General features: G+C 52.9%; 2 protein-coding genes across 3 annotated transcripts in view; one reads left to right on the top strand and one right to left on the bottom strand.

Moving 5' to 3' along the window:
* LOC134339041 (synapsin-1-like) overlaps positions 1–27,500 on the top strand; it is a 193,779-nt gene that overhangs the window by 106,887 nt on the left and 59,392 nt on the right. For both annotated transcript variants that reach the window (XM_063035311.1, XM_063035310.1), the window contains exons 3-6: positions 4,612–4,669; positions 6,600–6,691; positions 7,492–7,648; positions 8,253–8,342. In XM_063035311.1, the coding sequence (XP_062891381.1) occupies positions 4,612–4,669; positions 6,600–6,691; positions 7,492–7,648; positions 8,253–8,342 (397 nt within the window). The remainder of the gene's footprint in view (positions 1–4,611; positions 4,670–6,599; positions 6,692–7,491; positions 7,649–8,252; positions 8,343–27,500) is intronic.
* On the bottom strand, positions 19,680–26,696 carry LOC134339043 (metalloproteinase inhibitor 3-like). Its single transcript, XM_063035312.1, has 6 exons — positions 26,555–26,696; positions 24,869–25,057; positions 23,857–23,939; positions 22,984–23,101; positions 21,389–21,513; positions 19,680–20,918 (listed from the first exon to the last, which is right to left on the bottom strand). Exons 2-6 carry the CDS (start codon positions 24,990–24,992, stop codon positions 20,721–20,723), a joined length of 648 nt encoding a protein of 215 aa, XP_062891382.1. The 5' UTR covers positions 24,993–25,057; positions 26,555–26,696; the 3' UTR covers positions 19,680–20,720.

The raw sequence follows: 27,500 nt of genomic DNA, 5'->3' as shown, positions 1-27,500 counted from the left end.
AGAGAGTGGGACAGTGGGATTAGTTTGGGAACTGACACAGGGCTGTGGGGAGAGAGTGGGACAGTGGGATTAGTTTGGGGACTGACACAGGGCTGTGGGGAGAGAGTGTGAAAGTGGGATTAGTTTGGGGACTAACACAGGGCTGTGGGGAGAGAGTGGGACAGTGAGATTAGTTTGGGGACGGACACAGGACTGTGGGGAGAGAGTGGGACAGTGGGATTAGTTTGGGGACTGACACAGGGCTGTGGGGAGAGAGTGGGACAGTGGGATTAGTTTGAGGACTGACACAGGGCTGTGGGGAGAGAGTGGGACAGTGAGATTAGTTTGGGGACGGACACAGGACTGTGGGGAGAGAGTGGGACAGTGGGATTAGTTTGGGGACTGACACAGGGCTGTGGGGAGAGAGTGGGACAGTGGGATTAGTTTGAGGACTGACACAGGGCTGTGGGGAGAGAGTGGGACAGTGGGATTAGTTTGGGGACTGACACAGGGCTGTGGGGAGAGAGCAGGACAGTGAGATTAGTTTGGGGACTAACACAGGGCTGCGGGGGGAGAGTGGGACAGTGGGATTAGTTTGGGGACTGACACAGGGCTGCGGGGGGAGAGTGGGACAGTGGGATTCGTTTGGGGACTGACACAGGGCTGTGGGGAGAGAGTGGGACAGTGAGATTAGTTTGGGGACTGACACAGAGCTGTGGGAGAGAGTGGGACAGTGGGATTAGTTTGGGGACAGACACAGGGCTGTGGGGAGAGAGTGGGGCAGTGAGATTAGTTTGGGGAGTGACACAGGACTGTGGGGAGAGAGTGGGACAGTGAGATTAGTTTGGGGACTGACACAGGGCTGTGGGGAGAGAGTGGGACAGTGCGATTAGTTTGGCGGCTGACTCGGCTGTGGGGAGAGAGTGGGACAGTGGGATTAGTTTGGGGACTGACACAGGTCTGTGGGGAGAGAGTGGGACAGTGGGATTAGTTTGGGGACTGACACAGGGCTGTGGGGAGAGAGTGTGAAAGTGGGATTAGTTTGGGGACTGACACAGGGCTGTGGGGAGAGAGTGGGACAGTGAGATTAGTTTGGGGACGGACACAGGACTGTGGGGAGAGAGTGGGACAGTGGGATTAGTTTGGGGACTGACACAGGGCTGTGGGGAGAGAGCAGGACAGTGAGATTAGTTTGGGGACTAACACAGGGCTGCGGGGGGAGAATGGGACAGTGGGATTAGTTTGGGGACTGACACAGGGCTGTGGGGAGAGAGTGGGGCAGTGGGATTAGTTTGGGGACTGACACAGGGCTGTGGGGAGAGAGTGTGAAAGTGGGATTAGTTTGGGGACTAACACAGGGCTGTGGGGAGAGAGTGGGACAGTGAGATTAGTTTGGGGAGTGACACAGGGCTGTGGGGAGAGACGGGACAGTGGGATTAGTTGAATTCCTGCCACTGTCCGTAAGGAGCTTGTTCGTTCTTCCTGTGACTGCATTGGTTTCCTCTGGGTGCTACAGTTTCCTCCCACATTGCAAAGACGCATGGGTTAGTAGGGTAATTGGGCCAGAGTGGCCTTTTACCATGCTGTGTCTCTGAATGAGGGGTTCCCAAGCTTCTCCTGCCATGGACCAATACCATGAAGCAAAGTGTCCGTGGGTCGCAGGTTGGGGATCCTGCCCTAAATAAGTGAAATAAAGATAAAGTTACTCTAACCCTCACTCTCCTACACTGCAGTGAGGAAGGTCCTGCCATCTCCATAACATATCTCCACTGCACTCGTCCCAGCCTAATTCGTTCTCTCCTGAAACCCGTGCTCTCTGATTCTCGATTCCCCAACCCTGTGTGAATTCACCCTGTCTAACTTGGGGTGGTGGTGAATAACGATGAGGGGGAGGCAATACATCTGGGTCATTGTGCTAACCACTACCCCCTTACCGAGGTGCATAAGATCACGAGGGTTATGGATAGGGTGAATGAACACAGTCTTTTTCCCCGAAAGTTGGGGAATCAAGAACCAGAGGGAACAGTTTTAAGATGAGAGAGGGGATATTTAATGAAATTCCCACTCTATTGGATACAGTCCCAGAGACATAAAACGCTCCTCGTACGTTAACTGTTCCTTTCACGGGATCGTTGTTGTGAACCTCCTCTGGACCCTGTCCAATGCCAGCACATATTTTCTTAGATAAGGGGTCAAAAATTGACTACAAGTAACAAGGAGAAAAATAGCAAGCTGTAGTGAGGTACAGTGTAGTGCAAAAGTCTTGGGCGCGTACTTATAACTCGGGTGCTTAATCATTATTTTCCTTGTCATGGTAAATTCGATAGAGCAGGGATTTCTTTAAATATCCCCTCTCTCATCTTAAAACTGGGCCCCCTAGTTCTTGCTTCCCCGGCTTTGCGGGGAAAAGACTGTGTTCATTCTTTCCAAGACCAGGATTGTTCTCCGCAAATTTGTCTGCAGAAGTGGTTTGCCATTACCTTCTTCTGGGCAGTGTCTTTACAAGACGGGTGACCCCAGCCATTGTCAATACTCTTCAGAGATTGCCTGCCTGGCGTCAGTGGTCGCATAACCAGGACTTGTGATCTACACCGGCTGCTCGTACAACCATCCGCCGCCTGATTCCGTGGCTTCACGTGGCCCTGGTCGGGGTTGGGATGGGTTGTGGGCTAAGCCAGGTCCTACACCTTGCCCAAAGGAAGGAAGGAAGGAGAGAAAGAGCACCTTATACCTCATTTGGTCGAGATGTATCTCCACCCTACTACCCATTTTGCACAGTACTATACTAACTTTATGAATTGCTCTGTACTGCCGCCACAAAAAAAAACCCACATTTCATGACATACGTGAGTGATGATAAACCTGATTCTGATCTGGGTCTCTACTGTGGACTGAGAGTGGGAAGGGGGCAGGGAGATGGGAATCAGGGTTGGGAAAAGGGGAAGGGAGAGGGAAGCAGCCGAGAGACATTCTGTAATGATCAATAAACCAATTGTTTTTAATCAAATGACCTTGCCTGGTGTCTCGGGCACTCCTCCCGCGGCACCCCACCCTCGCCATTCCTAAGATCCTTTGCTCACACCTGATTTACGAACTCACTCTCCGCTCCACGTTGACCAATACAGCACTGTGTAAAAGTTTTAGGCACCCTAGCTATATATGTGTGCCTAAGACTTTTGCTTCGTACTGCCGGACAAGGTAAAACAATAACAGAATGCAGAATAAGGTGTAACAGCTACAGAGAAAGTGCAAGATCATAACGAGCTAGATTGTAACGGGAGACAGAGGGGAGACATAGAGGGTTAATTTTCCTTGGGAGACTCAGAGGGACAGCATGGCAGCTTGGGGGTACAAATTATAAGACCAGGATTCAATTTCTGCTGCTGTCTCAGATGAGTTTGTGCATTCTCCCTGTAACCGTGTGGTTTTCCCTTGGGTGCTCTGGTTTGTTACCACTTCCCAAAGACCTACGGGCAAGGGTTCGTGGGCTGTGGGCACGCGGGCAAGGGTTCGCGGGCTGTGGGCACACGGATAAGGGTTCGTGGGCTGTGGGCACCCTACGTTGGTGCCAGAAGCATGGCTGAGCTTGTGGGTTGCCCCCAGGACATCTTCAGACTGTGTTGTCCACCCGGTAGGACCAGAACAGGCTGCTGGTGATGTGCACTCTGAGGAGCTCAATGCTCTCGACCCTCCCAACCTCAGCACCGTTGACGTAGATGGGAACGTGTGCACCAACCCCCCCTCCCCCCCACATCCTTCCCCTCCCAACCCACCGTCTAGAGGTCAATGACCAGCTCTTTTGTTTCTCTCACCTTGCGGGGAAGGCCATTGTCATGACTCCACACCACTGGGCTCTCCACCTCCTTTCTGTGCTCCAGATCATTGTTACTTGAGACCCAGTGGTGTCACCCACAAATCTGTAGATGGGAGTTCGAGCCGAATCTAGTCTTGAGTGTACAGGGAACAGAGCAGGATGAGGTGACGGATGCTGCGTGCACGGACCAACTCCACCCAGGCAAGTGAGGAGTGTCCACTCACACTCCTGACTTGTAAATGGGGTTAAGATAATGTGGTGGTTGCGGAGTGCATGGACTAATGCCACCCAGTGAGGTGAGGAGTGAAACCCTCGCACTCCTGACTTGTAAATGGGGGAAATGCAATGTGGTGGATGCGGAGTGCATGGACTAACTCCACCCAGTGAGGTGGGGAGTGTCCTGTCACACTCCTGACTTGTAGATGTGGGGAAGGTAATGTGTCAGATGTGGAGTGCATGGACTAACTCCACCCAGTGAGGTGAGGAGTGTCCCATCACACTCCTGACTTGTAAATGGAGGAAAGATAATGTGGCGGATGTGGAGTGCATGGACTAACTCCACCCAGTGAGGTGAGGAGTGTCCTGTCACACTCCTGACTTGTAGATGTGGGGAAGGTAATGTGGTGGATGTGGAGTGTATGGACTAACTCCACCCAGTAAGATGGGGAGTGTCCCGTCACACTCCTGACTTGTAGATGTGGGGAAGGTAATGTGGCAGATGTAGAGTGCGTGAACTAATGGACTTCCCTCCAGTTCTGTGCTGCTCATACCTGACAACGTAACGTGACCCTCCCCCCTCCTCTTATCTCTTCCTCCAGGTCCAAGGTGTTCAAAGGGAGGAAGGTCCAGGGAGAGTTCGACATCCGAGTGGAACAGGTGGGTCCAGATTTCACCCATTGATTTACTCCGCAGTTGGAACCTCCTTTCAGCATCCCCACCAGTTTCACCTTCACTCCAACTGCCCCCTCCTCACCACCCCCCCCCCCCGAGCTGAAGGAAAGAGAGTGAAGATACTCGCTTCACAGTGGGCAGGAATCTTCTGGAGCGTGTGATGGGACAGTGTAGGAATGGTGAGGGCGGTGTGCCGCGCTGTGAGAGGGTCGGTGAGGGGGGAGTGCTGCGCTACGGGGGGTGGTGCATTGAGGTGGGTGTGTCGTGCTGCGGAGGGGAGGGGTGAGCGGGGTGTGCCACGCTGTGGGTGGGAAGGGTCAGTGAAGGGGGGTTCGTGTTGCGGGGGGTGCAATGAGGAGGGAATGCAATGGTGCGGGAGGACTAGCGAGGAGGGTGTGCTACATTATGACACAGGGTCAAGGGGTCGCTGGCTGCACAGACCCTGGACGTCACTTTGAAATAATGACAGAATCATAGGTTGCACAGCTTTAAGAGTCACAGGGTCACTGTCTGCACATCCCAGGGGCCAAGGGTCACAGTCGCGGTCACATTGTCCAAAGCTTAACATTAGTTCATCTCCTGAAGCCCCTCTCCACCTCTGAGTCCAGCGGGATCTTCCTGAGCAGTGGAGTTTGTACACCTGAGGGAGCCTCTGCTTCAAGAACGGGGCCAGGACTGCACCTATAGCACCAGACCCATGCTGGGGACAGAGGTAGTTGGCCAAGTTGTGGCACACAGAACTCTGACTCCGGACAACACAACCATGACCTCTGACCCTGTAATTCTGCGGTAGTGACCCTATAACCCAGTGGTCATGTGAGCGTGACCTTGCATACCTGGAATCATGCGGTAGTGACCTTGTAACCCTTGGGTCACATCACGGTGACCCTATGACCCTGATCTAGTGTGAACCTGTGAACTCGGAATCATTTCACAGTGACCTTGGGGGGGTCATGTGTCTATGATCCTCTGACCCTGGGATAATGTGATGGTGAGCCTGTGACCCTGGGGTGGCACAATCTGTGACCTTGTGACCCTGTGTCACGTTATGGTGACCCTTTGACCATGGGTTCACGTGATAGTGACCCTGTGACCTTGTGACACTAAAATCATCTGACAGTAACTATGTGACACTGGTCATGTGATATTAACCCAGTGATACTGGGGATCACATGACTATGACCAATTGACCCTAGGGTGGTGTGACATTGACGCTGTGACCCTGGGATCATATGACACTGACCCTTGACCAGGTACTAGGTGACAGTGACCATACGGCAACGGCCAAGTGACCCTGGGACTGGTTCACTGTGACCCTTTGACCTCAGGTGTTTGATAGTGAGCACCCCTACAAATATCTGACTGTGGACTCCACTTAACCCTTCTGTGACCCTGTGGACGTTAATGACATTATGACTGCGTGAAGATGGTTGTGGTCATCCGACATAAAGTCACTAATGTCTTTTCTCTCCCTCCTTCCCCCACTCACTGTCTGTCTGTTTCTCACTCTTTTGCTCTCTCTCTGTCCACCCCTCTCCCCCACTCTCCCGCTCTCTGTCCACCCCTCTCCCCCACTCTCCCCCTCTCTCTCTATCTTCCCCTTCCCCTCTCCCCTCTTTCCCTCTCTCTCTTCCCCCTTCCCCCTTCCCCCTCTTTCCCCCTCCCCTCTCCCCGTCTCTCCCTCTCTCTCCCCCTCTCCCCCCTACTCCCCCTTCTCCCCCCTCCCCCTCTCCTCCCCTCTCCCCCTCCCCACTCCCCCCTCTCCCCCTCTCCTTCCCTTTCCCCCCTCCCTCTCTCTCTCCCCCCTCCCCCTCCCCTCTCCTCCCCCTTCCCCCTCTCCCCTCTCACACCCCCTCCCCTCTCCTCTCTCCCCTATCTCTCCCCCTCTCTCCTGTTTCTCCCTCTCTCTCTGCAGGCAGAGTTCTCCGAGCTCAACGTGGTGTCGCATGCCACGAGCAGTTTCACTGTGGACGTGGATGCGTTTCGAAACGGGGTGAGGGTTACCAGGTGAGGGATGTCCGCAGGGTGCGGGTGGGTGAGGTGGTACCACGCCGGGGAAGAAGAGCCGAGAGACGTGAACGCGGACTGTGTACAGTCCCACCCTGGCGATTACTGCGAATCCCAGCCTGTCTCACTGAACCAGGGCAGGACTTACACAGTGGATGACGGAGCCCTGGGGAGTGTTGTAGAACACAGACCCAGGGGTACAGGTACAGGGTTCCCTGAAAGTGGCGTCACTGGTAGACGGGACGGTGAGGAAGGCGTTTGGCATGCTGCCCTTCATCGGATGGGACACTGAGTACAGGAGTTGGGACGTCCCGTTACACCTGTACAAGACTTGGTGAGACCGCACTCGGAGTATCGTAAACACAAAAGACTCTGTAGATGCTGGAAATCCAGAGCAACGCACACAAACCGCTGGAGGAACTCAGCAGGTCAGTCAGCGTCTATGGAGGGAAATGAACAGTCGATGTTTCGGGCTGAGATTTATTCTCCCCCATAGATGCTGCTGAGTTCCTCCAGCATTTTGTGTATATGAAGTTGGGAATATTGGACCCTTAGTGACCCAGAGTCTCCACCCTCTACCCTCGAGATGCCCAGTGTGAGAAGCAGGGCCTTTGGTCCATTAAGCGTGAACCTAGCACGCCGTGATCCTGGGACGAGTGCTCGGCTGGGACAAGCCCCTTCCGATCGCTAATCGCCAGCACGGGTTCTGGAACCTTGGAATTCCCGGGCCCAGGGAGTGGTGGGACGGGTGAGACAGGACGGTGCATTTAACGGCCTTCCCCCCCGCCCCACCTCCACAGGTCCTTCACACCGGAGTTTGTCCTGGTGAGGCAGCACGCCTACAGCATGGCCAAGGGCGGAGACTTCCGGAACATCGTCATCGGCCTGCAGTACGCCGGTGTGCCCAGCCTCAATTCCCTGCACTCCGTCTACAACTTCTGCGACAAGCCCTGGGTGGTGAGTGAGTGGGGGAGGGGAAACGGGGACCCTAGCTCACTCCCTACTCCCTCCATCCCCTCTATCTCTCACCGGTCCCTCCATTCCTCCCTCCCTCTCTCCCCTCCTCACCTACCTCCCTCTCCTTCCATCCCCTCCCACTGTCTTCCCATCCCTCCCTGGTCTCCTCCATTCCCTCCTTCCCTCTCCCCCCCATTCTCTCCATTTGCTCCCAACTTCCCCCTTCCCCCCTTCTCTCTCTCCCTCTCTCCCCTTCTTTGTTTTCTCTCCCCATCTTTGCACTCTCCCCTCTAACTACACCCTGATCCTCTTCCTTCCACTAACCTTTGTCACTCTCTCCCCATTCCTCCTCCTCTCCCCCCTCCTCATTACTCTCTCTCCCCGCTTCCCATCTCCCCTTCTCTCTCATCTCCCAAGCCCTCTCAAGAAGAAGGAAAGGGGGTGTTCATGGAGGTGGGGAGGGGTGTAGGGGAGGGAGGGGTGACAGAGACGGGGAGGGGTGTAGGGGACGGAGTGGGTCACAGAGATGAGGAGTAGGGATTTGCCTACCTCCTCTCTGACCCCACCTCTCTCTCTCTGTCTCTCTCTGCCCTCCTCTCTCCAGTTTGGACAGCTGACCAGGATCTTCAAGAAACTGGGGCCTGAAGACTTTCCCTTGATCAACCAGGTCTTCTACCCGAATCACAAAGAGATGGTGAGTTGATCCTTGCTCACAGACGTTCACACTGGCACATGTTTCGGAGGGGTTGGAGGGTTGTTGGCCTGCCCAGTGCTTAGAGAAACAGACCAGTCGCATGAAATGAAGTCAAGTGAGAGTGCTTACGATGTTCAGTTCATTTCAACGTTCAGAGTAAATTTATTATCCAAGTACATTCATGTTATCCTACACAACACTGATTCATTTGCTTGTGGGCATACTCAGTAATTCCATAATAGAGTGAAAGACCACAGCAACTTGGCATTCACCCAGTCTGCAAAAGACAAAAGCTCTGCAAATGCAAAAGGAAAGGAATAATAATCATAAATAAATAAGCAATAATTATCGAGAACGTGAGAGGAAGAGTCCTTGAGAGTGAGTCCAGAGGTTGCTGGAACATTTCAGTGATGGGGCAAGTGAAGTTACCCCCTCTGGTTCAAGGGCCTGATGGTTGAGGGGTAATAACTGTTCCTGAACCCGGTGGTGAGAGTCCTGAGGCTCCTGTACCTTCTTCCTGATGGCAGCAGTGAGAAGAGAGCATGTCCTGGGCAGAGGGGGTCTCTGATGATGGATGCTGCTTTCCTGTGACAGTACTGCATGTAGACGTGCTCAATGGTGGGGCGGGCTTTATCCGTGAAGGACTGGGCCGTAGTCCCCACTTTTTCTCGGATTTCAATTCAAGGGCATTGGTGTTTCCATACCAGGCCAGTCAATATACTCTCCACTACTCGTTTATAGAAGTTTGTCAGAACTTTAGATGCCATGTCGAGTCTTCACAAACCCCTGAGACAGTAGAGGGGCTGCCGAGCTTTCTTCATAGTTATTGTTCCCTATACCAAGATAGAGTGAAAACCTTGTCTTGCACACTGTTCATTCAGATCAGATCATTACACAGTGCGCTGAGGCAGAACGAGGTAAAAGAATAACAGGATGCAGAATAGAGTGTCACAGTTACAGAGGAAGTGCAGTGCTGGTGAGCAATAAAGTGCAAGATCGTCACGAGATCAAGAGTCCACTTTATCATCCTACCAGTGAGGTAGAAGCTGTCCCTAGGCCTGGTGGGACGTGCTTACTGGCTTCTGTGTCTTCTGCCCGATGGGAGGGGAGAGAAGAGAGAATGTCTGGGGTGGGTGGGGTCTTTGATGAATTACTGAAACAGCGGGAGGTGTACTGACACAGCCAGAAGCGTAAACAGAGTCCGTGGAGTGGGGGCTGGTTCACAACTCTGCATTCTCTCGCGGTCGTGGGCAGAGCTGTGATCCATCCGGATAGGATGCTTACTGTGGGGCTTTGATAAAAATTGGCGAGTATCATCAGGGACACAGCGGATTTCTTCAGCTTCCTGAGGAAGTAGAGGCATCGGTGAGCTTCCCTGGTCAAGACGTCTACGTGGTTGAACCAGGACTGGGTGCTGGTGCTCACACCGAGGAATCTGAACTCTCTACCCTCTCGACCTCAATACCGTTGGTGTGGACAGGAGCGTGTGCACTAACACCACCCCCCACCCACCGAAGTCAATGACCAGCTTTTCTGTTTTGTTGACCGTGAGCGAAAGCTTGTTGTCACGCCAACATGTCACCCAGCATTTATGAGGGAGTTGCGGGGACTCGATAGACTGAGTTATGGAGGGCGGTCGGTCAGGCTGGGACTTTATCCTTGGGTCACAGGAGACTGAGGGGTGACCTTACAGAGGTGTATAAAACCACGAGGGGTATAGACAGAGTGAACGCGCACCGCTTTCCCCAGGGGTGGGGAATCCAAAAATCTAGAGGGTAGAGGTTTAAGGTGAGGGGAGAGAGATCCACTAGGAATCTGAGGGGTAACGTTTTCACCCCAGAGGGTGGTCCGTGGGGCAGCACAGTACTGGTCAGCATGACCCGGGTTCAATTCCCACCGCTGTCCTGTGAGGAGTTTGTACGTTCTCCCCGTGACCGTGTGGGTTTCCTCCGGGAGCTCTGTTTTCCTCCCACAGTCCAAAGACGTACGGGTTGCTAGGTTAATTGGTCATTGTAAATTGTCCTGTGACTGGGGTGGGATTAAATCAGGGATTGCTGGGCAGTGCGGTTCAAGGGGCCAGGACGGCCCTGTTCCGGGCTGCATCTCGATATGTAGATAAAAAGTAAACAGATTGAGTGGCACTCCCTCCTCACCGCCCCCCCCCCCACAGCACCGCACTCTCTCCTCACCGCCCCCCCCACAGCACCGCACTCCCTCCTCACCACACCCCCACAACACAGCACTCCCTCCTCACAGCCCCTCCCACAGCGCGGCACTCCCTCCTCACCGACCCCCCCCACAGCACCGCACTCCCTCCTCACCGTCCCTCCCACAGCAGTGTTCCCTCCTCACCACCCCTCCCACAGAGTGACACTCCCTCCTCACCGCCCCTCCCACAGCGCAGCACTCCCTCCTCACCACCCCTCCCACAGCACAGCGTTCCCTCCTCACCACCCCTCCCACCGTACGGCACTCCCTCCTCACCGCCCCTCCCACAGCACAGTGTTCCCTCCTCACCGCCCCTCCCACCGTACGGCACTGCCTCCTCACCGCCCCTCCCACAGCACAGTGTTCCCTCCTCACCGCCCCTCCCACCGTACGGCACTGCCTCCTCACCACCCCTCCCATAGAGTGACACTCCCTCCTCACCGCCCCTCCCACAGCACAGCACTCCCTCCTCACCACCCCTCCCACAGTGACACTCCCTCCTCACCACCCCTCCCACAGCGCAGCACTCCCTCCTCACCACCCCTCCCACAGCACAGCGTTCCCTCCTCACCACCCCTCCCACAGCGCAGCACTCCCTCCTCACCACCCATCCCATAGAGTGACACTCCCTCCTCACCACCCCTTCCACAGCACAGCACTCCCTCCTCACCACCCCTCCCACAGTGACACTCCCTCCTCACCACCCCTCCCACAGCGCAGCACTCCCTCCTCACCACCCCTCCCACAGCACAGCGTTCCCTCCTCACCACCCCTCCCACAGCACAGCACTCCCTCCTCACCACCCCTCCCACAGTGACACTCCCTCCTCACCACCCCTCCCACAGCGCAGCACTCCCTCCTCACCACCCATCCCACAGAGTGACACTCCCTCCTCACCACCCCCTCCCACAGAGTGGCACTCCTTCCTCACCACCCATCCCACAGAGTGACACTCCCTCCTCACCACCCCCTCCCACAGAGTGGCACTCCCTCCTCACCACCCATCCCACAGAGTGACACTCCCTCCTCACCACCCATCCCACAGAGTGACACTCCCTCCTCACCGCCCCCTCCCACAGAGTGACACTCCCTCCTCACCACCCCTCCCACAGAGTGACACTCCCTCCTCACCACCCCTCCCACAAAGAGGCAGAGGGCATAGTGTTGGTATCTGGATAGCTGTTAGTGTTCTGGCGCCTCGTACAGAATGGAAAGAGGCCCTTTGGCCCAACCCTTCCATTCCAACCCAGATCCCCATCTGAGCCGTTCCCATTTCCCATAGCCCTCTGAATCTTTCTGAGCCATGTACCCACCCAAGCGTCACCCCGCATCCACTCCACCCTCAGGTCCCCTTTAAATCGGTCCCCTCTCACCTTAAACCTGTGCCCTCTAGACTCCCCTACCCTGGGGAAAGACTGTGACCATTCACCCTCGTGGTTTTATAAACCTCTATGAGGTCACCCCTCAGCCTCCTTCACTCCAGGGAAAACAGTCCCAGCCTGTCCTTATAACTCAATCCCTCCAGTCCCAGGAACATCCAGATGAATCTTTCCTGTGTCCTCCCCAGCATAATGACATCTTTCCTATAGCTGGGTGAGCAGAACTGCACACAATACTCTGAGTGTGGTCTCACCAACGTAGAGGTGTACGGGACGTCCCAACTCCTGTACTCAGTGTCCTGTCCCATGAAGGTCAAAGTAACAAATGCCTTCTTCACCACCCTGTCAACCTGTGTAGGCACGTTCGGGGAACCATGTCCCTGTTCTCCTGGGTCTCTCTGTTCTACAACACTCCCCAGGGTTCTGCTGTTCACTGTGTGAGTCCTGGTTTAATTTCGTCGCTTCAGATGAACTTAACGACTCATTAAGAGTGCAACAGGCCCAACTCGTCTGTGTTGCCCAGTCCCACCTGCATGTGTTAGGCCCACAGCACCAGCACCACCCCACCCCCCAGACTTCTCCTACACAGGTTCCTCTTGAGCCCATCAGACCTACTGGGGCACAGGCAGCCGACAGCAGCCCACAGGAGTCTGTCCTGGGCTGATGGAATATTCATCGTCCCCGTGGCTTCCGTTTTCGCCACACGACCTCCTACATCTTCTGGGCGAAGATGCTTCCTCTCCCAGCGATTAGCTCTTCGGAACTTCTGTTGGAGTTTCCGTAGCTCTGCGTGGAATCAGAATCAGAATTAGGTTTAATATATAAAAAATAGATAAATTGAGTAAGTAGTGCAAAAAAAGTAGTGAGGTAGTGTCCATGGGTTCAGTGTCCATTCAGAAATCCGATGGCAACGAGGAAGAAGCTGTTCCTGAATCGTTGAGTGTGTGCCTTCAGGCTCCTGTACTTTCTGATTGAAACATATAAGATTATTAAGGGATTGGACACGCTGCGGGCAGGAAACATGTTCCCGCTGATGGGTGAGTCCAGAACCAGAGGCCACAGTTTAAGAATAAGGGCTAGGCCATTTAGAACGGAGTTGAGGAAAAACTTTTTCACCCAGAGAGTGGTGGATATATGGAATGCTCTGCCCCAGAAGGCAGTGGAGGCCAAGTCTCTGGATGCTTTCAAGAAAGAGATGGATAGAGCTCTTAAAGATAGCGGAATCAAAGGTTATGGGGATAAGGCAGGAACTGGATACTGATTGTGGATGATCAGCCATGATCACAGTGAGGGGCGGTGCTGGCTCGAAGGGCCGAATGGCCTGCTCCTGCACCTATTGTCTATTGTCTATCTCTCCCAGATGGTAGCAATGAGAAGAGGGCATGTCCTGGGTGATGGGGGTCCCTAATGATGGATGCTGCCTTTTTGAGGCATCACCTTTCGAAGGTGGTCCCTCGATGCTGGGAAGGCCATTATCTCCCCATCAGCTGGGTTTACAACTTTCTGCAGCTTATTTCAATCCTGTGCAGTAGCCCCTCAGCCCCACCCCACCACACCATACCAGATGGTGATGCACTCAGTCAGAATGCTGGCTGCAGAAAGTTGCGAAAGTTGTTTTTGGTAACAAACCAAATCCCCTCAAGCTCGGAATGAAATATAGCCACTGTCTTGCCTTCATTGTAACTGCATCAATATGCTGGGCACTGTCCATGGCTGCGTTTCCTGTCTGTGTACTTGTCTAAGATTCTTCTTCTGAAACATTGCTAATGTCATCTCCTCAACCACTATTTCTGGCAGCTCATTCCAAATACTCACCATCCGTTGTGAAAAGCAGCTGGCCCTGACATCCCTTTTAAATCTCCTGCCTCTGATCTTAAAGTGAATACCTCTTGCTCTTAGCACCTCCTCCCAGAGATCAAGACTGTGTGCTTTCACCCTGTCTAACTTGTATGTGCCTCTGTCACTTCGCTCCCCAATCTCTTACTTCCGAGGGAATGGAAACCTCGTCTACGCAACTCTCCCTGTAACCCAGTAACCCCCCCTCCCCCCCCCGCAGTCCAGGCAGCACCCCGGTAAATTTGTTCCGCACTTCAACAGCACCATCGCCAACATTACGTGCCGTGTCGTTCGACACGAGCGATTGTGGTCTACCCCCTCAGTTGTATATAGGTTTCGAAATAGTCAGGCTCCTCCGTTTATTCTAGCTGGCTGGTGGCATAGTGGCATCAGCACCAGACTTCAAAGCGAAGGGTCCTGAGTTCGAATCCAGCCGGCTCCCTTGCACGCTTTCCATCCGTGCTGGGTTGCGCGTCGAGCTAGCAACTAGGTCTCGTAAAAATAAGAAAGCCTGCTAAAAATCCGCCGTCATGACGGCGTCCCGATGACTCCACTCGGAGTTAAGGGCTTTCTTCTTCCGTTTATTCTGGAGTGTCAATCCCCTTACAGCCCTAATCGTAATCAAAGATCCGCGAGTACTGGTTTGCTTTGTGTTCCTCGAGCCAAGCATATAAGAACTGGCGATGTAGCCCATTGCACTTGTACACCAAGCATCTGGACTGAGATACTAGTACTGTGGAATGTTTCAAAACACTTCTGAAAACCTACTTTTTAATTTGGCCTTCTTATAGATTACTTAATATCTGTTGTTGATTATATATTATATAATATATTCCATTATGTTTTATCCTATATAATGTTTGTCCTTTCCTATGATTTTTTTTTGTCTCGAATTCTCATGGTTATATTGATTTATCTTTACTGTCTATGTAAAGTACATTGAGCTTGAAAGGTGTTATATAAATCGTTCGTTCGTGATGTGCTGCGTCGTGTGACGTGGGCAATCACGGTCTCTCCGTGACCATGATTGTTCTTGGCTAATTTTACCACAGAAGTGGTTTGCCATTGCCTTCTTCTGGGCAGTGTCTTTATAAGATGGGTGACCCTCAGCCATTATCAATACTCTTCAGAGATTGTCTGCCTGGCGTCTAGTGGTCGCGTAGGCGGGACTTGTGATGTGTGCAACCATCCACCATCTGCTCCGGTAGCTTCATGTGACCCTGATCTGGGGCTGGGGGGGTGGGGAGTGGTTTAAGCAGGTGTTACACCTTGCCCAAGGGTGACCTGCAGGCTAGCGGAGGGAAGGAGCGCATACACCTCCTTTGGTGGAGACCTATCCCCACCCTGCCACCCAGCGTAACGGTAACCAAAACCATATGCAGTGCACTGAGTGCAGTCTCACCAACGTCTTGTACAAATGCAACATAATGTGTGAACCTTAAACACAACAACCGTACCGAGGAAGACCAGCGCACCAAACGCTGTCTTCACCACCCTGTCCAACCTTCCCTCTGGGTTTTACAGCTGTGCAGACCAACCATGTCCCTGAGCCGGAAACTTTTACACGGTCTGAAAACCGCGTGGCACTTTAGAAGGTTTTTTGTAATATGCAATGAAAACTGAAAAATCACAGTCTTTTGATTTTATTTATTAATTGAAGCCTGTGATGAAACACAGTACAACAGAGAAAATCTTGCACGTTCCATAAACTTTTCACATCTGACTTTATTACAAATCCATTGTCTATAAACACCCAAACACGAAGAAATCTGCAGATGCTGGAAATTCAAGCAACACATACAAAATGCTGGTGGAACGCAGCAGGCCAGGCAGCATCTATAAGAAGAAGTACAGTCGATGTTTCGGGTTGAGATTGACTGCGCTTCTTCCTATGGATGCTGTCTGGCCTGCTGCATCCCACCAGCATTTTGTGTGCGTTGTCTATAAACACCATCCAGATTAAGTTTGCATCCAGATGAAAGATACGTTTTAATCTTCATTGGATCATCCAAATGTCCCACTTCTAGTCTGTTCCTGGATTTAGGTTTGATTGAGCTTATAAGATTAATTCCACTTTTATAGTCAGCACTAGAAGCTTGAAATGTTTCAACAATGGCAACAAGAATTGACAGTTCTTCAAATTCTTTGTATCTAAGTGCATAGTTCAACATTAAATTGAATTGACTTTATTTCTTACTTCCTTCACATACGTGAGGAGTAAAAATCTTTATGTTACGTCTCCATCTGAATGTGTAATTTATAGTCATTTGTAATAAAGATTATGTACAACAGGACAGTCAATATAACGTAGAAATACAGTTGTGTCAGTGTGAGTTAATCAGTTTGATGGCCTGGTGGAAGAAGCTGTCCCGGAGCCTGTTAGTCCTGGTTTTTATGCTGCGGTACCGTTTCCCGGTTGGTAGCAGATGGAACAGGTTGTTTAATGGAGTTTAATGCTGATAAATGTGAGGTGCTACATTTTGGTAGGACTAATCAAAATAGGACATGCATTGTAAATGGTAGGGCATTGAAGAATGCAGTAGAACAGAGGGATCTAGGAATAATGGTGCATAGTTCCCTGAAGGTAGAATCTCATGTGGATAGGGTGGTGAAGAAAGCTTTTGGTATGCTGGCCTTTATAAATCAGAGCATTGAGTATAGGAGTTGGGATGTAATGTTAAAATTGTACAAGGCATTGGTAAAGCCAAATTTGGAGTATTGTGTACAGTTCTGGTCACCAAATTATAGGAAAGGTGTCAACAAAATTGAGAGAGTACAGAGAAGATTTACTAGAATGTTACCTGGGTTTCATCTCCTAAGTTACAGAGAAAGGTTGAACAAGTTGGGTCTTTATTCTTTGGAGCGTAGAAGGTTGAGGGGGGACTTGATAGAGGTATTTAAAATTATGAGGGGGATAGATAGAGTTGACGTGGATAGGCTTTTTCCATTGAGAGTGGGGGAGATTCAAAAGTTGAGTTGAGAGTTAAAAGGGTAACATGAGGGGGAACTTCTTTACTCAGAGAGTGGTAGCTGTGTGGAACAAGCTTCCAGCAGAAGTGGTTGAGGCAGGTTCGATGTTGTCGTTTAAAGGTAAATTGGACAGCTATATGGAAAGGAAAGGAATGGAGGGTTATGGGCTGAGTGCTGATAAGTGGGACTAGGTGAGAGTAAGCGTTCGGCACGGACTAGTAGGGCCGAGATGGCCTGTTTCTGAGCTGTAATTGTTATATGGTTGTGGTTGAGGTGGTTCGGGTCCCCAGTGATCCTTCGGGCCTTTTTTTACGCACCTATCTTTGTAAGTGTCCTGAACAGTGGGAAGTTCTTCACTCAGAGGATGGTGAGGATGTGGAAAAATCAGAAGTAGTAGATATGAGTTCAGCTGCAATATTAAAGAGAAGTAGAAAAATAGAGGGCAATGGGTAACCCTAGGTAATTGCTAAGGTAAGGACATGTTCGGCACAGCTTTGTGGGCCAAAGGGCCTGTATTGTGCTGTAGGTTTTCTGTGTTTCTAAGTTCACATCTACAGATGTGCTGGGCTGTCCACACCACTCTCTGCAGAGTCCTGCGATTGAGGGAAGTACAGTTCCCATACCAGGCAGTGATGCAGCCAGTCAGGATGCTCTCAATCGTACCCCTATAGAAAGTTCTTAGGATTTGGGGGCCCATACCAAACTTCTTCAACCATCAGGGGTGGAAGAGGAGCTGTTGTGTCTTTTTCACCACACAGCTGGTGTGTACAGACCATGTGAGATCCTCGGTGATGTTTATGCCGAGGAACTTAAAGCTGTTTACCCTCTCAACCCCAGATCCATTGATGATTGATGTCAATAGGGCGAGCTGCCTCCGTTCACCCCGGAGTTCAATTGAACCAGTTTAAAATTTCTCAGAAACGACGGATTTGAAATCAGGGTATTGCTGCGGGGAGCCTGATGCACAGTCACCCCATGACCCTTGACCGGTCAGGGTCGTGGACAGGGTCCAGTGCCAGTGAAGGACCCTTCACCATCCTGCACCTGCTCTGCCATCGAGATGAATCGCCATCTTCTGCCAGCTCCAGGGTTATGGTCCCGGTTGGATCTCTTGGTGTCGGGAACCTCCCCCTTGACCTTGTTGGCATGGGCGACTCTACCACGAGACGGTGTCAGGCACAGGATCTCCGGGGCTCATGGGCCTCCCCCCCCCCATGACAAAGTGACAATCCCTGGGGAGGAGCCTGGTCGTGGAAAAGTACAGCACGGAAACAGGCCCTTTGGCCCATCTAGTCTATGCCGAGCCATTTAAACTTCCTACTTCCATCTGGCCCACAGCCCTCCACACCCCTACCATCCACGTACCTGTCCCAACTTCTCTTCAACGTTGAAATCGAGCTCCCATGCACCACTTCTGCTGGCAGCTCGTTCCACCCTCTGAGTGAAGAAGTTTCCCCTCATGTTCCCCTTGAACTTTTCACCTTTCACCCCTAACCCATGACCTCTGGTTATAGACCCACCCAACCTCAGTGGAAAAAGCCTGCTTGCATTTACCCTATCTATACCCTCATAATTTTGTATCTTCTGCGTGGATTGTCACCTTGGCGTGGTGGAGAGGCTTGTGTGGTCCTGAGATACTAGAGCGATGCTGTCTGAAGCTATGCTCCTGGTAGGGTCACCCATGGCGGTAAGGTCGAGGGTGATGTCCCTGACAAAGAACAATCCAACCAAGGCCTCAACGGTGGAACAGGCGGACGAAGTTATTTCGAACTCAACGGCTGTGAAGGCGGATGAAGGATGCAACAAATCGGTCAGCTCCAATCGTCGTGGAATCAGTTGGTTGATTTGTGAAGTATCGTGTGCTTCTTGGAGTGCAACATCAAGTACACGTTAAACAAATACACGCACAGGCGTCTTCGCTCTGGGGGCCACCTGTTCAGAACGAAGACCATCGTCCTCGATCTCGAGGGATAGCCACGACGACGACGAATTTTGTATACTCCAGTCTCCTACGCCCCAGGGAATAAAATCCTAACCTATTCAACCTTTCCTTATAACTCAGATCCTCAAGTCCTGGCACAAACTTGCTCTGCATTCTTTCGATCCTATTAACATCTTCCTCATAGGTAAGTGACCAGAACTGCACACGATACTCCAAATTAGACCTCACCAATGTCTGACACAACTTCAACACAGCATCCCAACTCCTGTACAGTACTTGGAATCTGTGAAAGCCAAGATGCCAAAAGCTTTATTATGACCCAATCTACCTGAAAAGCCACTTTCAGCGAATTTTGGCCCCGTTTACCCAGGGTATAAATATCAAATACCGGAGGTCATACATTTCAGGCGAGAGGGGGAGAAGTTGAAAGGAGATGTCTGAGGCCTTTTATTACACAGAGAGAGCTTGGGGGGGGGGGCCAGAATGTGCTGCCAGGGGTGGTGGTGGTGCCAGATTTTAGTTAATTAATTTATTTACTTATTGTGATACAGTGCAGAACAGGCCCTTTCATCCCTTCGAGCCGCGCCGCCTAGCAATCCCGATTTAACCCTAGTGTGATCACAGTACAATTTACAATGACTGATTAACCTGCCAACCGGTACGTCTTCGGACAGCCGGAGGAAACCCACGCGCTGACGGGGGGAGAACGTACAAACTCGTCACGGGCAGCGACGGGAATTGAACCTGCGTCACCTGCAGTGTAAAGCGCTGAGCCAGCCACTGTGCTACCGTGACGGCTCGCGGTGCGGCAGAGGTGCGGAAGAAGCCGCTGGACAGACACCGTGGGGTACGGGTCACGTGCAAACAGAAGGGACTTTGTTTAATTCGGCATTGTGGTCAGCACAGACAGAATGGGCCGAACGGCCTGTTTGTGTGCCATAGTGTTCTGTGATACATAACCCAGAGCAGTCATTTACATTATGCAAATTATTTTTATTAATGATATAAATAACACTTAAATGCATTTTGTACGTGACAATCCTTCAGTGAAGCAGCCTTCTTCTCAAAACACCAGTCTGGAATGAGAACTTGCAATTTCCCTCTAAGTAAACTAGGGTGGAGAACGTCTCCCTCGAATAGGAGCCACTTTGTTGAAGGGTTTTGCAAGGAAGGAGCCAGAGGCTGGGTATCCTCTTTGATGTGGGGAGTTTTCACTGAAAGCAATGCGTCAGTGCGGGGTGGGGAGGAGGGAGAAAGGAGACGTAGGAAGACAGAGGGAGAAAAGAGAGAGAGAGAGAACGAGGTGGAGACAGCTAGGGAGAATTGATGTGTCTGTGTCTCCGAGAGAGAGCAAGAAAGGAGATAAATAGACAGAGGAGAGAGGGGGACAGGAGAGAAAAAGAGAGGGGTCAGAGAAAGGGAGGTAGAAGAGGGAGAGACAGAGAGAGAGAGAGAGAGTCACACACAGAGAAGGAGTGAGAGAGGCACACACAGAGGAGAAGTAGAGAGACAGTGAGTGGAAGTTCTAGAGGGAGAGGCAGAGAGGGTGAAGGACAGGGGGAGGGAGGCAGAATCTAGAATGGCCCACTGGTGGAACAAGAGGGAGCGATGGAGAGAGAGGGAGAGGGGGGAATTTGGGCGAGGAAGATTCAAGAGAGAGGGAGTGAGGGAGAAAGAGAGAGGGAGAGCGGAGAGGGTTAGAGAATGCAGGGAAGGAGATCTGGCGGTGAGAGAGGGAGCCAGGCTGGGTGGGCGGTGGAGAGGGGGGAGAGAAGTTCAAGATCAACTGTTTGCTGGCAAGAGAAACACGCTACGGGGGCAGATAGGCGAGAGGCGCTCAGCAACGAGGGGCTGAAGGATTGGACAGTCTCTGTGTTCTTCCACCCGACCTGATTGGGGGTGGGGTGGGGGTTGGGGGGAAGCTGAAAACAGGCACAGGAAAAGGGTTGTCACCGGGAAACTGAACTGGCCGGAGAGGGGTGGGTGTTCTCCAAGCCAGAGAGGGTTACCCTGTAATCCCCCGCTTGATCTGGCTGTCGGGTTTCAATGTCTTTCTGCTCTGACAGAGCTTTTGCTGGAACGTGCCTTGAGTGCCTCCCAGTGGCAAAGGCCGGTGGACCGGGGCCGACAGGCAAACCGCTTGGCCTGGTTGCCTGCCCAGTCTCTGGAGAAGAGCCCATCCGTCCAGAGGCACTGGTTATCCGCAGTCAGGCTGCAGGGGAGGGAATGGCAGTTGATGATCTGTGCAAAGAGATGGAAAATTCCAGTTATGGCTGGAGTCATCCCGAGTGATGGGACGGTGTGGAGGGAGTTTCACTCTGTGTCTGACCCCGGGTGTGATGGGATGGTGTGGAGGGAGTTTCACTCTGTGTCTGACCCCGGGAGTGTGTGATGGGACGGTGTGGAGGGAGATTCACTCTGTGTCTGACCCAGGGAGTGTGTGATGGGACGGTGTGGAGGGAGCTTCACTCTGTGTCTGAGCCCAGGAGTGTTTGATGGGACGGTGTGGAGGGAGCTTCACTCTGTGTCTGACCCCGGGAGTGTGTGATGGGACGGTGTGGAGGGAGCTTCACTCTGTGTCTGACATCGGGAGACTGTGATGGGACAGTGTGGAGGGAGTTTCACTCTGTGTCTGACCCGGGGAGTATGTGATGGGACGGTGTGGAGGGAGTTTCACTCTATGTCTGAGCCCGATGGTGACTGATACAAACCGTGCATTCACAGCTGGCCTCGTACGTCCCATTCAGTCCTATTCGCTGTGCTGACGTGACTTCTGCCCACGGCTTGTTGAACCCGCAGAGGGTGACGTAGAACTTCCCATCTCTGTCAATGTTGCCTGTTGGGAAGAGGAGGGCAGAGTCCAGCAGGAGGCAAGCAGACTGGGATGGTGTTATTGCATGCGCCTGAGGGTAGATTCCACACAGCTCCCCTCGCCAGTTCCCCCTCCTACCAAACACCCCCCTCTGCCCACCGGCAATCTCCCCCTGTAAACTCTCCATCGCTGCAGAGTTGACCTGCCTGCGAGCTCCCCATAAAGAGGTGTGCATTCAGAGTACTTATCTTCCCAGCGGAAGGAGATATCGAAACAGATTTCCATCTCCCCAACCTAGCCACAGGATAAGATGCTCGAAAGCCAGCAGAGGACACAGAAACTAGAGGACACGTGAGAGGGGAGGTGATGTGGAACGGAGAGACTCAGGGGTACAGGTATATGGCACCCTGAAGGAGGTGGTGAAGAAGGCATTTGGCACGCTGGCTTTCATCAGTCAGGGCACTGAGTGCAGTAGCTGGGACGTTACGATGCATTTGGAGTACTGTGCTCAGTTCTGGTCGCCCAGCTGTAGGAAAGATGCCATTGAGCTGGAAAGAGTGCAGAGGAGATTTACCGAGACTCGAGGGACTGAGTTATGGAGCGAATTTGGGCAGGTTGCGACTTTAATCTTTGGAGCGCAGGAGACTGAGGGGGTGACCTTATAGAGGTGTACAAAATCACGACAGCACAGATAGGATGAGTACATACAGTCTTTTTCCCCAGGGTTGGGGAATCAAGAACCAGAGGGCACAGGTTTAAGGTGAGAGGGAAGAGACTTAAAGGGGACCTGAAGGGTCAGTTTATCACCCAGAGGGTGGTCTGTATACGGAATAAGCTGCCAGAGGAAATGCTTGAGGCAAATACATGAACAGAATTTAAAAGACTCTTGGACAGGTATGCGGATCAGAAAGGGTTAGAGGGATATGGAGGGTGGATTAAGCCCAGGTCTTTGAGACCTGAGGCACCAGATCTCCTCACAGCCTTTCCTTCAGTGGTGGAGGTGGGTGGGGTGGTGGCCCCGTCCTCGACACCCCTCCCGTAATACAGTCCTCCGTGCACCCTCCTCATTGTCCCTCCGACGGCACTGTGCTCCCCTGGAGAACAGCCCAAGGTCTGAGCTCCCGCCAGCAAGGCAGCGCTTCCTGCTCATCGCCCTCCAATGGCGCCGTGACCCGGAGGCCTCCCTCCCACTCTTGACCGCACACTGCCCAGTGACGGATCGGCGGACAGGCAGAAGGATAGGCCTCATTATGTTTTGTAACTCCAAGACATAAAACTAATTTGGAGAAAAAGGCGGGAGCCCAAGAGATGTGAGTCTACCTTTGCGCTTGGGCAAAGCACGCACGTATCGCGCATACGTCATAACACCACCGCAATTCACGTATTCTTACGTAGAATTATTTAAACAAACAAGGTGGCTTGATCTACAATGCATTTACATTACACGACTGAAACTTTAAACACACAACAGGCCTGATGCCCCACGGTTTGTACCTGACAGAAGGTAATCCTCGTTGAAGCTCCCTGGCTGAATAACCAGTCCACAGAGGTAGTCTGTGTAGGGAGTGTAGACATATTGAACTGGATCCATCTTCTCGAGCCCCTTGAACACCTACAGCAGAGGAGAGAACCCCCGAAATCCCATTAGAGGCAGTGCGGCCTACTTCAGCCTGGACGCAGCCTGGGGGAGATCACTGGGAGAGGGTTCGTGGAGAAACGAAGGGAGAGGGGGTGTACGGGAGGGAGTTGGGTCATGGAGACGGGGAGGGAGAGGGGTGTAGGTGAGGGAGACAGTTAGACAGGGAGGGAGTGGGGTCATGGAGATGGGAGGCATAGGGGAGGGATTGGGATCACGGAGACAGGGAGGGGCTTAGGGGAGGGAGTGGGGTCACGGAGTCAGTGAGGGGCATAGGGGAGGCAGAGAGTTACAGAGATGGGGAGGGAGTGGGGTCATGGAGACAGGGAGGGGCATAGCGGAGGGAGAGGGTTACAGAAACAAGGAGGGAGTGGGGTCACGGAGACAGGGAGGGGCATAGCGGAGGGAGAGGGTTACAGAAACAAGGAGGGAGTGGGGTCACGGAGACAGGGAGGGGCATAGCAGAGGGAGAGGGTTACAGAAACAAGGAGGGAGTGGGGTCATGGAGACAGAGAGGGGCAGAGGAGAGGGAGAAGGTTACAGAGACAGGGAGGGAGGGGATCACTGAGTCTGGGAGGGGTGTAGCTCTGAAAGGGTTTGCAGAGACGGGGTGGTTTAGAGATGGAATGGCTTCGGAGACATATCGAGGGTCACGGGGGGGCATTACACGAGGGGAGGGCCAATTGGTCCCTCCTTCCTCAGGCACAGAAAAAGTCCACAGTGAGGCGCACCTCCTGCTGCTGGAGGTCGTATCGGATCCACCAAGCGCTGTCCTCGTTGATCACCTCCGAGGTGACCACCTTCCCCTTGACAACTGTAACGAGACGGGCCGAGGGTTAGTCGTTTGGTGCACGGGATGCCTCAGGGGTCTCTGTCTATCCCTCCCTTCTGTCTGTTTGTATGTGTCTGTCTCTCTCCCCCCCATCTGTGTGTGTGTGTGTGTGTGTGTGTGTGTGTGTGTGTGTGTCTCTCTCTCTGTCTCCCTCTGACTCTCTACTGTCTTTCTCTCTGTCTGTCTGTCTGTCTCTCTCTCTCTGGATGTTTCTAGCATTATCAGCTTTCTTCCCTCCATCAGGAGCAGATGACGCTGTGTTTACCCTCTCCCCACTGAGGGCAGAGACAGCTAGTCCATCCCTAGTCACGTCTAACTTAAACAGCTTGTGGTTTGACTTCCCCTCCCCGCCGCAGAACCAGAGCTGCAATCAACTTTTCTTCAGGACCTGCCCTTCTCTCAGAGGCCTGACCTCATCATCCGAGGGAGGAGGGAGATTAAACTACTCCCCGGCATCTGCAGACTGTATCCCTGGGTAGTCTGACACTGTCCTGATCGGGAATGAGGCAGGGGGAATATAAATCCTATGGATCCCCCCTGCTTCCCATTCACTCCCACCATCCACACTCCCAAAGGGACCCCAAATGTTCACATTCACTCCCACCATCCACACTCCCAAAGGGACCCCAAATGTTCACATTCACTCCCACCGTCCACACTCCCAATGGGACCCCACTCCTTCCCATTCACTCCCACCGGATCTCCACCCCTTCCCATTCACTCCCACCATCCACACTCCCAATGGGACCCCACTCCTTCCCATTCACTCCCACCGGATCTCCACCCCTTCCCATTCACTCCCACCATCCACACTCCCAAAGGGACCCCAAATCTTCACATTCACTCCCACCGTTCCCACTCCCAATGGAACCCACCCCTTCCCATCCACAATCTCAGTCTCCATCACTCACCCACGTCAGAGAGGCAGAGCTGTTGCTGGAGGTGTGCGGGTCCGCAGCTGCAGGCTTCGACCAGCGACCTGTCCCACAGGCTGCCCAGGACAGCGGCCAGTACCACGAGGAGTCCTCGCCCCATCTTGTCCACTCTGTCGCAGGAAAGAACCTCGGAGGCCGCGGCTGGGATGGGTTCCAGTGGGAGACCTGGGAGGGACGAAAAGAGAGAGTAGGGGTGAGAAAGTCTGGGGCACGGAGAGAAAGAGAGAGACTGAGTGAGACAGACAGACACCGATTTGGAACCAAACACGTACACCAGCCACGCTTTCCTCTGTAGACTGCGTGTGCACTCGCCCAACCCAGCCTTGCTCACTCTACCATCATCTCTCCTGTTCCTACTGTCTCTCTAGTTCTACTGCACTTTCTCGATTCCTCCATGCCCAAACTCTAGCCCTGAATTTCTCAGTCCCCTAACTCCAATCCCTCTCTCCCCGTACTCGAGTGCTCTATGTTTTTTCCTCCTTTCCCTTCTTACTCTCTCTTCTTTCTCCCACTTTCCATTTCTCTCTGTCCCCACATCTCTGCTCCCCTTTTTGCTCCTTCCCTCCCTCCTTATATCTCCTCTCTCACTCCTTCTACACCTATTCTCTTCCCCCCTCTCTCTCGCTCTCTGACTGCCTCGGGCTAAGCCGGTCACCTGTGGTGGTTCGCTTTCACCTCTGACCTTTCCACCCTGCCCTCAGCTCAGTGGGGGAGGTAGAGAGAGCAAGACGGAGAGTGAAAGAGGTTGTATTGGGAAGAGAAGGAGTACAGGCAGTGGGAACGAGAGTCACCCCTCTCTCCACACAATTCCGTCACCCCACAAAATCCCATTGCCCCGTTGTCTCCCCACAGCCCTGTGTCAGTCCCCAAACTAATCCCACTGTCCCACTCTCTCCCACAGCCCTGTGTCAGTCCCCAAACTAATCCCACTGTCCCACTCTCACCCCACAGCCCTGTGTCAGTCCCCAAACTAATCCCACTGTCCCTCTCTCTCCCCACAGCCCTGTGTCAGTCCCCAAACTAATCCCACTATCCCACTCTCTCCCCACAGCCCTGTCTCAGTCCTCAAACTAATCCCACTGTCCCACTCTCTCCCCACAGCCCTGTCTCAGTCCTCAAACTAATCCCACTGTCCCACTCTTCCCACAGCTCTGTGTCAGTCCCCAAACTAATCCCACTGTCCCACTCTCTCCCACAGCCCTGTGTCAGTCCCCAAACTAATCCCACTATCCCACTCTCTCCCCACAGCCCTGTCTCAGTCCTCAAACTAATCCCACTGTCCCACTCTCTCCCCACAGCCCTGTCTCAGTCCTCAAACTAATCCCACTATCCCACTCTCTCCCCACAGCCCTGTCTCAGTCCTCAAACTAATCCCACTGTCCCACTCTTCCCACAGCTCTGTGTCAGTCCTCAAACTAATCCCACTGTCCCACTCTCTCCACCTGACCCAAAAGCAGAGATTCCACCTCCCAACTCAGCTGGCTGTGAGGCCTGCTTTCCTACAAGGCAGGCAGACACACACACAATCAATACAAACACACACACACACACGCACACACACAGACACAAACACACATTCACTCACTCACTCACATGCACACAGACAGACACACACTGTCAGTCAGTGCCAACACCACAGAAAGACACTCCTTACACCCTTACCAAAGCTGGAGCCTGCAATTCTCGCTGCCGAAACACTGGGCCCTTATAAACCCAGCATCAACCGTGACCCCACCCCACTCCCCACGTCTGTCCCCACGTCTGCTTGTGAATGGGGAGGTTGTTTTGATCGGTCTGTGGTTAGCCTGAGGAAACCATTGCTCCTCCCCTTCTCCTTTCTTTTGGGGCCGTCAAAGTGAAGCCAGTTTGCCGGCCGAGCGCTCCATCTTCCGCGGGACAGGGCACTGGGCAGCGAGGGTGGGGAGATGCTACAAGGTGGGGATGGTGGGGATGGTGGGGGGTGCGGATTAGCCGGGCGGCAGCCAGGGGGAGGTGGGAGATTGACAGACCAGCATCTGCTTTCCATCCACTTGGCAGGGTTTCAGCAATCCTTCCTGCCTCGGGGCAGTTGTGAAACAACGTCGACGTAACCCCTTCCTCTCCAGTCGCCCAAACAGCACTTGCCACACTGCTCAGGGGGTACATTATCAAAAGTCAATTCGTGGAATTGCAAGTTATAAAATAGGGAAGCTTAGTCACGCTGGGACCTCTATGCACATTCCACCACACACACGCACACCGTGACCTCTATCCACATCTGCACACACTCACCAAGATCTGTATCTCTGACGAGTATTGATGGCGGCTGCAGGGGAGGGGTTCACCCGTCTTGTAAAGACACTGCCCAGAAGAAGGCAATGGTAAACCACTTCTGTAGGAAAATTTGCCCAGAACAATCCTGGCCGTGGGAAGACTGTGATCGCCCACATCCTACGGTGCGGCACAAAATGAGTGTCGATTTGGGGTTCATGTAAGGGTGAGGATCAGGGTTGGATGAACGCTACCTTACCGTAGAAAGCATCGCGGCTCAGCTCGGCAGCCGCTCGGCCCGTGACCGCGAGAAAGGGCGGAGAGCCGCGGGCACAGCTCGGCACATCACCGAGACCAG

This window comes from Mobula hypostoma, chromosome 28, assembly GCF_963921235.1.
Source record: "Mobula hypostoma chromosome 28, sMobHyp1.1, whole genome shotgun sequence".
Classification (NCBI taxonomy): domain Eukaryota; kingdom Metazoa; phylum Chordata; class Chondrichthyes; order Myliobatiformes; family Myliobatidae; genus Mobula; species Mobula hypostoma.
Note: the sequence above shows the minus strand (reverse complement) of the source record. Positions and strands in the feature narration are given on the sequence as shown.

Coding starts and splice junctions, on each gene's coding strand:
- LOC134339043 (XM_063035312.1), bottom strand. CDS start 24,992: ATGGGGCGAGGACTCCTCGTGGTACTGGCCGCTGTCCTGGGCAGCCTG. Junction 23,102..23,856: donor ACGACCTCCAGCAGCAGGAG/GTGCGCCTCACT, acceptor CCTCTGCTGTAG/GTGTTCAAGGGGCTCGAGAA. Junction 20,919..21,388: donor AGGCCAGCTGTGAATGCACG/GTTTGTATCAGT, acceptor CTCTTTGCACAG/ATCATCAACTGCCATTCCCT.